Raw genomic sequence first — 12,865 nt, forward strand, 5'->3', positions numbered from 1 at the left:
TCCTGGAACTCACTTTGTAGACCAGGCTGGCCTCGAACTCAGAAATCCACCTGCCTCTGCCTCCCAAGTGCTGGGATTAAAGGCGTGCACCACCACCGCCTGGCTTGCTGTCAGGTATATTTACATGAAGATGAGAGCAATCTTAATGGACTGTGTAATTCCACCAGGTGAATTCAACAATGTCTATAAAGCGCCTGCCTTGGCTCCTGGTATAATTTTTGCATGTTAATTATAGAATAGCATTAGAAAATCATTTTTGTTTATTTTATTCTTACTGTTGTTTGAGAGAGGTTTGCCATATATTACCAGAACAGCTTGAAACTTGCTGTGCAGCCAAGGGTGCCTCATCTTGGTGATCCTCTGGGCCTTAGCCTCACAGGTGCTAGGGTTTCAGATGTGTTTTCTGTTCAGTGGTATTTATCTGATTATTTGTTTCATATGTGTGGGTGTTTTGCCTGCATGGATGTGTGTGTACCCCATGTGTACCTGGGGCCAATAGAGGGCAGAAGAGAGTGGTAGCTCTTCTGAAATGGAGGTTACAGATGGCGGTTAGCCCCTATGTGGGTGTGGGTGCTAGGAATTCAACCAGGTCCCCCAAAAGAGCAGTCAGAGCTCTTAACAACTGAGCCATCTCCCTAACTTCCAGAAATATTTTTTTATTCAAGCAGGTAAAGAATGATTTTATTTATTCACTTATTTACTGAATGCATATGTGTGTGTGTGTGTGTGTGTGGGTGTGTGTAGTTAGGTCAGAGGACAGCTTTTAGGAGTTGGTTCTCTCCTCTTGCCATGTGGGCCTTAGGACTTGATGCTTCATGGCGAGTGCCTTACTCACCTAACCATTTCAGTGGCCCTGGGCAGTTTCGAGTGTATATTTGTGCAGAGTGAAGGAGACAACCAACTCCGTAAGTGAGATTTTATGTCAGATGTCCATATAAAAAGGAAGGCTATTCATCGTCGTAGCTTTTCTCTCTAGACTGTTGGCTTTCAAACTATGGGATGAGTTGTGATTGGAGTAATGCCATCGTAGAGGCATATTTGAAATCTTAGAGAATATTTTCATGGGCTGGAGTGATGGCTCAACAGTTAATGCTTCTTGCTGCTTTTGCAAAGGACTGGAGTTTGGTTCCCAGCACCCATGTGAGGTGACTGACAGCCACCGCTACCTTCAGCTCCCTGATCTGACACCCTCTGTTGGCCTCTGAGCACCTGGATATGTGTGCAGTTGCATGTAGACAAAACATGTACACATAAATAAAAATAAATCCTTGGGAAAAAAACCTTACAGTACACATACTCTGTATACACATCTTTCTGTGACAAGGTATTAAAATATATATGTATATTATACATGTATATATAATATATGTGTATATATTTAGTAGATATACATAAAACAATATATATCATATTCAATATTATTTTTATTTTAAAATAGAATATGCTGTTTTTATAATATGAATTATGAGAAATTGGGCCTAATTAAAAATTTTGACTGATAATTATGCATGGAAGGTACATGTGGCTGTTGTCTATGAGCACTAGAACCTAAAGTCCCTGAGTTTGGGGACTTTTTATTCTAAGATACTTGGAGAGGATGAGAAAGCAGACAAGTGTCCTAGCATTTCCTCGGTGTGCAGCTGCAGCATGCCATCGTCTCAGCCTGGTTAGTGCAGAGAAGAGTCACGTAGGGCAGGGGAGAGCAGGAAGATTGGATTTCTGCTGGAGCAGCTGCGGCAGAATGAGGCTGTGTTCAGAACAGTGAGGTGATGAGCACAAAGCCCAGAACAAGGTACTTGCTTGCGCTGGACCAGTGTGCTCAGACGCTCATGGTCTTGGCGGCTGCACATCTCTTCTTGGTGCAGGCTGTAGCTAGATCTAGTTGGTTGTTGATATTGGCAAGGGAAATGCCAAATAGTTTTAAGGGTAGCTTTTCCATCATTGTCCCTCTTAGAAATGATTTTACTAACACTTATGGCATCAAACTTGCTCTGTGAGATGGCTTTGAGTGTATTTGTTCTGTGTAGTTTATAGATTTAGCTTTTCAATTAAGAAATTTATTTCACTGACCAGAATATTAATCTTAAAGCATAAATGATTTAAAATATTGATGTGTGTACATTTAGGGATCTTTGAGGTTTAGTATTAAAGTAGGTACCCCTGAAGCTTCTTCTGAGGTAAACACTAGAATATCTGAATGGTTCTGCTCAGGTGTTCTGTCCCCACCCCTTCCTACACTAAGAAACAATTGCATGAATTCTGAGTTTGTTCATTGACTTTAAGTACATTTTGGTTTGCATATGCATATGCAGTTATCGTAAATATGTATCAATTCCTTTGATGGTTACTTTATTGTTTATATTAGTTTTGAAAATATACACTACTTCTAAGAAGCAGCACACAGTAAGAGATGAACTCGGACTGAGTTAGTGCACGGTAGAGCTAAGCCACTTTCCTTTCATAAGATGATGCCAAATTACATTACAAAGAGTTGCCTCATTTATAGTGCGTTCCGTCGAGTATACAGGATCTATTTGAAAGGTACCTTTATGACACTTGAAATTACCAATTTTTTCCTGAACTTGTGGTTGTAAAATACATTCTTCCTTAGGTTATTATTTTTCTCCCAATAAAGTTTAGAATCAAATTACTAAATCTCTTAAAGTATGCTAGAAATTTTATTGAAGCTGCATATAAGCTCACTGACAGTTGACATCTTTATAGGAGATGATGTGATGGTACCAATCAAATGCTGTAAACTGCCCATCTGAAGAGAGAGAGAGTAAAGAGCCTCAGTGTGGAGCATTTACCACACTCTGTAGTTTAGTAAGTGTGTTAAGCGACAACATGAAGCCACTGAGCCTAGAATTTGGAAGAAACAGACAGAGTAAATTCTTATGGATTAGCCCAAGATGGGCTTCCATGACCTCCAGCCAAACATGTAAATAGACACAATCTTACACAGGTGTAATTTTAAATTTAGGTTCTGTATTTGAGAGAAAATGTGTCTTTCTTTGAGAGCCTGGCTTGCTTTGTTTAACATGATGATGTCCAGTTGCATCAGTTTTTCTGTGAACACCATGATTGCACTTCCTTTACAGCTGCATACAATCCCATTGTGATGTGTTCTGCATTTTCTTTATCTGTTCAATGTTGATGGATAAGTAGGCTGGTTGAATTTTCTACCTGTGGTAAATACTGCAGCTATACACATCTTATGCAAGCAGCCTTGTGCTGTGCTGACTTAGGACATATTCGGAGTGCAGTGGCAGTGTCTCGTGGTAGGTGGATCTATTTTCAGGTTTCTGAGGAGCCTCCCTACTGATTTCCACAGTGGTTGCACAGCTTACATTCCCACCAGCACTGGGTGTGTTTCTTTCCCCTCTGTCCTCACCTGCATGTGCTGTATTTGATTTCTTGATAATAAATAAAAAACTTGAGATTCTTGACATGAACCTCAAAGTAGTTATGAGTTGTTTTTCCTGGTGACTAAGTCCATCAGAATATTTAAAAAATACTTAGTGAATACTTTTAACAATACTTATTGGCTATTTGTGTTTCCTTGTTTCCTGGATGGCTAATGATGTTGAACATTTTTTCAGGTATTGATTGGCCATTTGGATTGTTCCTTTGAGAACTGTCTATTTAGTTCATTGGCCCATTTATTTATGATGATTTTTTTTTTGGTGTTTAATTTTGGCATTTTATATACATGTGTGCATATGTATGTAATTGCATGTCGGACACTCAGGTGACAGTCTTGTTTCCCTTTGTTGGTTATCTCTTCACCCTGGGGATTATTGGTTTGTTTTACAGCAGCTCCTGGAGGTCACACTTGTCAGCTCTTGGGATTATTTCCTGTGCTATTGGAGTTCTCTTCAGAAAAGCCTTGTCTAGTCCTGCGCTTCAAGTTGCTTCAGCTATGTTTCTTTAGTGGTTTCCGAGTTTATATTTTTATTAAAGTCTTTGATCTATTTCCATGGATTTCTTTTAAACAGAGAGATGGATTCAGAGATGGATTTAGTTTTATTCTTTTACATGCGAAAAACCAGTTTTTCCATCAACTTTTGTTTTAGAGCTTGTCATTTCTCTAGTATCTTATTTGAACAATTTGTAACAATAAGTAGGTATCTGTGTCTGTCGCTGTGTGGGCGTATCTCTGGGTCCTGTGGCTCAGTCCATAGGTGTGTGTGTCTGTATCTGTGCTACTTCATTGTCCCACTGCTGTTTTGTTTTACTGTGGCTATGTAATATAATTTGTGATTAAACATTGGACTATCTCTAGTGTATTGTAGAGTTTATGGGTCTATGCATAATTTGAATTCTATATGTCTCTTGTATTTGAATGTCTATTTCTTCCCCTACATTTTAGGGAAATGCATTTTATAATTTCATGGAATAGATTCTTTATATTTTTAATGTTTATCTTAGCTCTATGGATTCTTAGGTTTGGTTTCTTGATCATATCGAGTAACTGACCTTTATAATCTCTAATACTACCAGTGAGAAGCAGACCTCTTTACATTTTTTACTATGTATATAATAACTTAAAAATAATTTAAATATTTTATTAAAACATTAAAAATAATTTGAAAAAAAAATAGTGTATGTTTGTATTGTGTGTGTGTGCATATACCATGGCATGTGTGTGGAAGTCAGAAGACAACTTTTGGGAGATCTCTTCTTGTACCATGTGGGGGGTCCCAGGATTGAACTCAGGTCTTTAGGTTTAGCAGCAAGCACCTTTACCCACTGAGCCATCTCCCTGACTGGAAGCTGTCTTTGTAAGCTGCTTCTGTTGCCTTGTTCTGCAGGGATGTGCAGGCTGCTGCTCTTCCTGTGCGCTCTGAGTCATTGTCCTTACCGTTCCTCCTTCCCAGTGTCCTGTCACTGCCTTGGTGGACTTCTGAGGCATCTCTTCCCTTCTGCAATAACTCCTATTTTCCTTTGTTTTTAACTCTTCTTTTACTGGCTCTCTTGGCAGCTGCCTCTATTCTACCATCTTTCCCAGAAACAGAATTTTCCTTTCATAGCTAGAGCTTAGATGAATGATTAGACTAGATAAAACTGAATGTGTGACATTGTTGTTCCTGGTTAGTGCTGAGCAGTAGATTTCTAGTTTAGAGACTTACTTACTTGGGGAAATAATGTGTAACCATTTGCCAACTGTTATTTGTTTTCTGAAAGTATGTATTTTTTTTTAATGTACAGAAATATTTATTTGAAAACCTGTAATTTTAAAATAGCCCTTTTATAATCCCTAAACTATGATGCTAACTTAAAGATCTATTTTGTTATGTGGAAATGTTCATTTCTGTTAAATGTGTTTTTTTAGATGTAAGCAAATTAAACTGTATTTCCCCAGTTTTGCTATCAGCATATTATTATATAAAACTTTTAGCTTTATACCTAATTACACCATTGATTTATTTTGTACTTTGACTGAAAGTTGGCAAGAGAGAACATTTTTTTTCTCTCCTTGTCATATATCATTGGATTTAATATCATTTTCAAAGGGAAGTATAGAAATAAGTGAAGCACACTCCTTGAACTTTATGCATCTTACACTTTGGAGCATTGTAAAGTTGATGTTTGACTAGGAAGCATTCCTTTCAACTGCTGCCCTAAGTTGATGTCCTTCACATATTGTCATGTAGTCTGTCTCCTGAACTTCTTCCTGTTCCTGTGAAAGGGGAGGGAACAGGATTTATGTGAACTGTTTCAGACACATAAGACTAAAAGTGTGACCTCTGACCTTTTATTCAAAACCAGAGCTGCTTTCTTAGTGCTTTCGTGCATTGGAATTATCTGAAAGTGGATTTGAAAGGCCTTCTGCAGGCCTCTTGAAATTTTACCTCTGTGAATTAATAAAGTGAGTTCACTCTTGACTTCAATTGAAGCTGTCCCTATAAATTATAATAAATAACAATTAAAGATAGGAAAATTGTGTCATTGAAAGTAGAGCAGTGGTTAACAAATGACTTTTGTTCTCTTGTGTGTGACAGCTTGAAGGTCCATGTGTTTTACAAATTCAGAAGGTCCGCAATGTTGCTGCGCCAAAGGATAACGAGGAATCACAAGCTGCGCCAAGGATGCTCCGCGTGCAGATGACGGATGGGCATACAAGTTGTACGGCAGTAGAATTCAGTTATATTTCAAAAATAAGGTGACTCATACAACTCGTTAAGAGGACCTGAGGGTGCTTTTCAAACCTGATTTCATTGTCAGAACTTGAAAAAGCAGGAATGGAGCCTTAAGTGAATGCTGTACTTTTCCATAACAGATCCTGGGGTGTTCATGTCTGTTTTGTCTAACAGACAGTTAGGGACAAAGTTAGTTATCCTTCATTCTGTGATAACTATAAAACAAATTTAAGATATATATGCATGATTTCTTTTTCCAGAAAATCTTTGGTAATTCACTGTTTAGAAAACACTAGAATATCTTTAAATATGTTTTTTTTCCCCTAACAGGCTAGCAGCTGTACTTATGTGGTGTGTTAATACACTGTTTAAGATTCTAGTCAAGTTTGTAGGCTAATATAATTTCTGAGGAGATAATTAAGGCTAAAGAGGTTTGTGGCTTCCTATTTTGTAAGAAAGAATTATTTAATGCGCAACCTTCCAAATTCTTATTTTGTTTAAAAAATATGTTTTTTTGTTAAACAAATTTTTTTGTTAAAAATGCTTACAAAATATTTTTATTAAATCTTTGAGCATTTAGTATAATGTATTTTGATAATTTTCTCCCCTTCCCAACTCCTCCTAAATCCACTTCCACTCCTTACCCATGCTGATTGCCTGGAATTAGCAGAAATGTGTTAGTGTAATTGTGTTGCTGATGGTTACTGCTGATCTCAGGGATGGGACATTGTACTCAGCAACTGCTCTTTGACTCCCGAGCTGTGTAAGGCAAGGTTAGGCAAGGCTCTCTGTGACTCTTCCTTCCATCAGTTAGGACTAGGAATGTTAAGCTTGTGAGGCTCAGAACAATTCTAATGACTTTATTGAGATAGGACTGATAATATGCAATGGTACACATATCAGACCTACTTGATACACAGAACAGTGTCTAATCTGTCTTACTGTGTGTGGCTTCTTTGAAGTTTGAGAATGAGGCACATTCTAACTTCTTTTCCCTAGTGATTTTTAGTAGCCATCTTTGGAAAGGCTGTGGTATTAATACTCACTGATTTGATGTTGCATGTATCAGCATGTGATGAATTTCATGAGCCTTAGAAATGTGAATAATGAAGCCATTGCAGAATAATTTTCTAATTCATGCCAAGTGTTTCACGGCAGACTATTTTAGGAGTCCTATTTGGAGAGCCTTTCCTCTCGCTGGATGTGGGAAGAGGTGGAGTAGGATTTATATCTGTGCTTTTACTTTAGAACAAACCTACATGATGAGGTGAATGTTATCCTGAGTTTCCTTTAGCAAAGTTTCCTCTGGTTTTGTGATGCAAGGTTTATCAAGCATCTGATGAACACTGGCCTTTAGTAGACCAGTCTCGTTACACTTAATGCTCATGATTTCTGAGTCAGTGTGAAAGAGTCTTTTTAGTTTTTATTTTTTTTTTCACTCTTTGTGTAATTTATATAGGCTGCGCAGAAATATAAAGTGGGGATTAAAATCTGGGGGTTCTGAGAAAAAAGTAAGTCATTAATAGGAAGCGTGGTATAGGTTCTCAAGGCATTCTATTGGCGGTAAACGGGCAGAAACTTGATGGCCCCAGCCTTCTAACTGTTTTGTCAGTTTCAATAAACACCCTGCCTTTTGGCTTCTTCTCATGTCCTTCAAATAACTGGTTGAGGTCCCAGACCATCCGGCGCAACACCCCAGCCAGATCATAGATTTGAAAGAGTCTTTTTAAAGTTATTGAATAACTAATTCTCGTGTTCAGATGACTAACATGGCTAGATGACTAACAAAAGGATTTTTATAGATTACCATGGCTCATATAGGTGATACATTTCTGTGTTTATTACTGGTTAAATATATTTTTCTATATTAAAATTTAATTTAATAATGATATATATTTGTCCTGTAGAGGACAAATAGAAACATAGAAAAGAAAGGGAGGTATTGTGTTCATATATGCTACAGTTGGAAGTCCTTTACTGGCTGGGGAGATGGCTCAGTGATGAAAAGTGCTCTTACATTTCAGTTCCAGGTTCAATTCCCAGCACTCTCATGGCAGCTCACAACCATCTGTAACTCCAGGGTCCATGGTCCTGACTTCATACATAGACACAGAACACCCACAGACAGAAAATACATTTTAAAAAGAAAAGTTTTCCCCTGTCTTTCCTTTTTCTTTACCATAGCTTTGTGGGGTGAGATTATTCTTGTCCACATTTGTTGGAACTTGTGGAAACTAAACTAAAGCTTGCTTATGTATGTATGTATATATGTATGTATGTATGTATGCATGCATGGACTGATTGATTGCTTGGTCTTCATTTATGGTGATGCACTTTTACTTCATAGCTAGTCCTCTTGGAATTTAGTTCAGATGTTAGTGTATTGTGACTAAGTCACGCGGCTCCGGTTCAGTTGTGGAGGAGTTTCAGTGCCGCTCTAATCACTAACTCCTTTGGTTTTTCCTTTGCATCAGCCTGAACACACCACCTGGCACAAAAGTGAAGCTCTCTGGCACTGTGGACATACAGAACGGATTCCTGCTCTTAAGTGACTCTAACACCACAGTTCTTGGTGGCGAAGTGGAACACCTAATTGACAAGTGGGCTTTACAGAGAGTAAGTGTGCAATACAAACTATTAGAACATAGGCGCTCTTCCCACAGCAAGTGGCAGCAGTGGTCTTTTGTGTCAGAGTTACTAAGATAGCACATGATCCTCAGTAGAGAAACTATCTGCTGTGCTGTGACACCATTCTTCCTCAAAAGGAAGTGACAGTTTTCAGTACCTATTACATTTTACTCATGTTTTAAATGTTAATATTACAGTATCTTGACAGGTTTGAAATTTGTTAGTTAAGAAAAGGACATATTAGATATCCTTTATATTGGAAAATGTCAGATCAGTGCTTATATAATTTTCCAACATCCCAGCAAGAATCTTTCCACTTAAAACCATTAAGTCAGGTAGGAACTTACTCACTTCCAACAAAGACACACAGACAAGCGTGCATACACTCTTGTCCGCCATTCTACTTTCTGTCTCTATGGTCTTGAGTATTGGAATATCTCTTAGACATGTTATAGTAGTAGTATTTGTTCTTTTGTGTCCAGCTTATTCTGAGTAAGATAATAGCTATATTGGAGGATGTCAGAGTTTCCCTCTTTTTATTAGCTCAGTAGTATTCCATTGTTTATGAACACTACATTTTGTTTGTTCATCTGTCAGTGGGCATTAGTGTTGCTCCTATCTTTTGCTCACTATGGCTAAAGCTGCTGTGAATGTGGGTGCACAAATAGTAGCTCCTTTTAGTTTTTTGGCATGCATACTTGTAGAATTGCTAGATTTTATGGTAGTTTTGTTTTATTCGTTTAATAAGGTTCTGACTTCTACAGTGGTTATTTTTTCATAGTATCTATTCTGTGTGTGTGTGTGTGTGTGTCTGTGTATGTGTGTGTGAAATAGGACTACTCCTCATTTCCATGTGCATTATCCATGGCACAGTGATGCTGAGTGTCTTGTTGTGAGGTTGATATTCTCTACTGAATCCTCCATGCTATGCTATGCTTTCTGCATCGTACACCCAGGCTGGATTTACCTCTTCCCTTAGGAATAGCGATCCTATGCTATGTAGGGCTGGGTTGTTTATATACTGGCCAGGTCACTCATTGTGTGTAAAGGGAGCTTAGGTCTGGCTTTTGTACCTTCAGCAGTGCAAGAAATAGGAGTCCGAGTTGTTTTTAAATTTTCATGTTAACAAAAAATGTTAATTTATGTTAGCTTTTAAAGGACGTTTACGTGCAAACTGAATTGATTTATAGCTGTTTACATAATCCTTTCCTTGTAACTGAATCGAAACTGAGCTCAGGGCCCTGGATAATCATGTGCGTGTGCCTTGCTTCTTGTTTTTAAATGAAAGAGGTTGATAACGTGCATGTAGATTGTGAAGATGCGGCATCCCTGTCCCAGTTTATTCTCCTTTGCTCATTAGGCTGACATTAAGTTGCCTTTGTGCTTATTATTCACTCTGTAGCTTACATGAAATGTATGCGCGTTTACAGAATGCAGGAACTCTGGAATGTGTTAAACAGTACAGTACATGGTGAATTTTTAAAAATACTTTGTGACTCTTTTACATTGTATTTTCATCATAACATCTGTAATATTAATTAGCACAAGGTTCAAGTTCGGAAGGTATGTTTAATACTTGACAGATGCATGTTAACACCGTCAGTGGGAAGGGTAGCAGAGGGAATGCTGTTGGGCTGCCTTTGGCCCTATGGAAGGGCGTCAGAATGGGAGGAAGTGCTTTGTGGTTTTTCTGATTCTCATTAGCCAAGCTTAAAAACCCCGAAACTCATAGAGTTTGGAAGCTTTCCTCTATTAAATACTCACGAGAGGCTCAGCAGGGAAAGGTGTTTGCTCAGACCTCATGACTTGAGTTTGATTCCTGGGATCCACATGGGCGTGGGGAGAATTGACTCATGCAAGTTGTCCTCTTCCCTTTACACACTTGTGCTTGTTGTGTGTTAGTGTCTTCGTGTACATACACATATGCATGCAAAGTACAACGAAACTTTTATAGTTCTTCATAGTATGAATGAGTGTAAGATAATTTGAAAAATGTTATTGTGTGACTTTACATATTATAAACCATAGGATTCTAGTATTCCAAGTACCAGAAATCACCCTTATCAGTAATAGCTTTTTTCTAGTAAGTATTATCTCTAAAAATGTTATTTTTGTAGAGAAATTTCAGATATTATTCGTCTATTGGTTATGTGCTTCAAAGTAAAATTGTTCTTGTCAGAGCATTTTTTTTTATGAATTGACGTTATTTGAGGAGGTCTGCTTTCTCCAAAGAGCACCAGCTTGAAAAATATTTCTAAAAATTAAACTTGAATGTATTTTGGTCAGGAGAGATGAGGAAAGAACTTTCCCAGCTTACAGAAATGAAGAATAAAGTATTTTTTGTCTTGTAGTTAGAAATGCTTTAAAGGAGGCTGTTGTGTCTCAAGATTCTACTGTAAGCTCTGCACTTCTGGTATGCGGGGCTAGTGTGTCTATATGTGTGCTTTATGCTTTATGACTGATTTTGTTTTTAAACAGAGCTTATTAAAGCATAATAGAAGCAATATTGGAGCTGAAGGTGGCCCACCTCCTTTTCTACCTTTTGGACAGGTAAGGACTTTGCTCCTGGCAGGTGGACTCAGTCAAGAAAGAGTGTTCTTCGTTGTGCTTACGCTGAGTATGGCTTTGTGACAACCTAGTTACTCAGATGCCGTAGAGTTATATTAGACATGAAGGTCAAGGAACTTAATAACATTGCCCTTATCCCAGAGATTGAAGCAATGAAGAATTATGTATGTAGAACAAATTACTGCTAAGATAAGTTAATGGAAAACTGCTAAGATAAGTAAATGACAATTTTAAAAGTAAAGAGATGAAAAAATATATGCCAGAATTTTCCCCCAAATTTTGTTCGTCAGCTTAGCCTCCATTCAATTGTTCATCTTAGACACCTAATTTTGTTTTATATTGATGTTTTCAACTATAGCAGCTTGGATTATTCTTCTACAAAAATAAGTATTTACATGTGTAGTCCTTAATTTTTAACCCTTAGTCTTAGTTTTTCTATTACTGTAACAAAACACTGTGACCAAGGCAACATTTAAAAGGAATTATTTAATAGAGGCTTAACGTTTCAGAGAGTGCAAGACTGTCATGTCAGGAAACAGTGGCAGGCAGACAATCGTGATGCTGGCCAGTAGCTGAGTGATTACATGTTTATCTGGTGGGGCGGAAGAGAAAGGGGGAGGGGGAAGGGGAGAGGGAGGAAGGGAGGGAGAGAGAGAGGGAGAGAGGGAGAGGGAGAGGGAGGGGAGAGGGAGGAAGGGAGGGAGAGAGAGAGGGAGAGAGGGAGAGGGAGAGGGAGGGAGGGAGGGAGGGAGGGAAGGAGGGAGGGAGGGAGGGAGGGAGGGAGGGAGGGAGAAAGCTAACTGGGAATAGCCTGGGCTTTAGAAATCTGATGCTCAGTGACACAGGCCCTCCACCAACCTCACACCTCCTAATCTTTCCCAAACATTTCCACCCGCTGGGGTCTGGGCATTCAGACATGGTGGCATGGGAGCAGTTCTCATTCCCACCACCACATGTTTCCTACTGTAAAGGAGACTGGAGGAAGGGCTGAGCTGCCTCTGTCTTGTTTTCCTTTCTGTACTTAACTTGGACTTGTCTCCTCCCGGAGTCTCCTGCCCTTCTCTTGCTTCACCCTAGATGAGGCTGAGAGCACTCCCTGTGGCCTTGGCTTTGCCTTGTTGGTCAGCACTACAGTTTTAAACTGTTTTTACTCTGTACCTTTCTTACAGAATGCTGGCTAAAGTGAAGGCAAATTGGGACATAAAAATTTGAAATTGAAACCCAACATTTTATTTTGTATGTTATTTGAATTTTGTTTGGAACTTTGGTACTAAAAAGACACCTAGTTGATATGAAGGTATGGTATAGGACCAGTTGATTGGCATCTTTAAAATAATTGTTATGAGCTATACTTAGAGTCATTTCTGCATCATGGGTATGTCCCCTCTCCTCTTTTAAAGATAAAGGTAGATAGAAAGTCCAGTGTTGTGGCCCATGCTAGTAACATTCTGTTTGTAATAAAAGATCCCAGAGTGAAAATATTATAGTAATCTAAACTTGAAAATCATAACTGACATACTTGTACA

General features: G+C 38.5%; 1 protein-coding gene across 3 annotated transcripts in view; it reads left to right on the forward strand.

The window, feature by feature from the left end:
- Window positions 1–12,865, forward strand: part of Tdrd3 (tudor domain containing 3) — a 126,453-nt gene that overhangs the window by 50,295 nt on the left and 63,293 nt on the right. For 2 of the 3 annotated variants that reach the window (XM_021181871.2, XM_029468708.1), the window contains 3 exons: window positions 6,006–6,166; window positions 8,618–8,759; window positions 11,250–11,321. In XM_021181871.2, coding sequence (XP_021037530.1) covers window positions 6,006–6,166; window positions 8,618–8,759; window positions 11,250–11,321 — 375 coding nt within the window. Of the gene's footprint in view, window positions 1–5,450; window positions 5,873–6,005; window positions 6,167–8,617; window positions 8,760–11,249; window positions 11,322–12,865 lie in introns of those variants that run through there. The other variant, XM_029468709.1, reaches the window with a different exon arrangement.

Source organism: Mus caroli, chromosome 14, assembly GCF_900094665.2.
Source record: "Mus caroli chromosome 14, CAROLI_EIJ_v1.1, whole genome shotgun sequence".
Classification (NCBI taxonomy): Eukaryota; Metazoa; Chordata; class Mammalia; order Rodentia; family Muridae; genus Mus; species Mus caroli.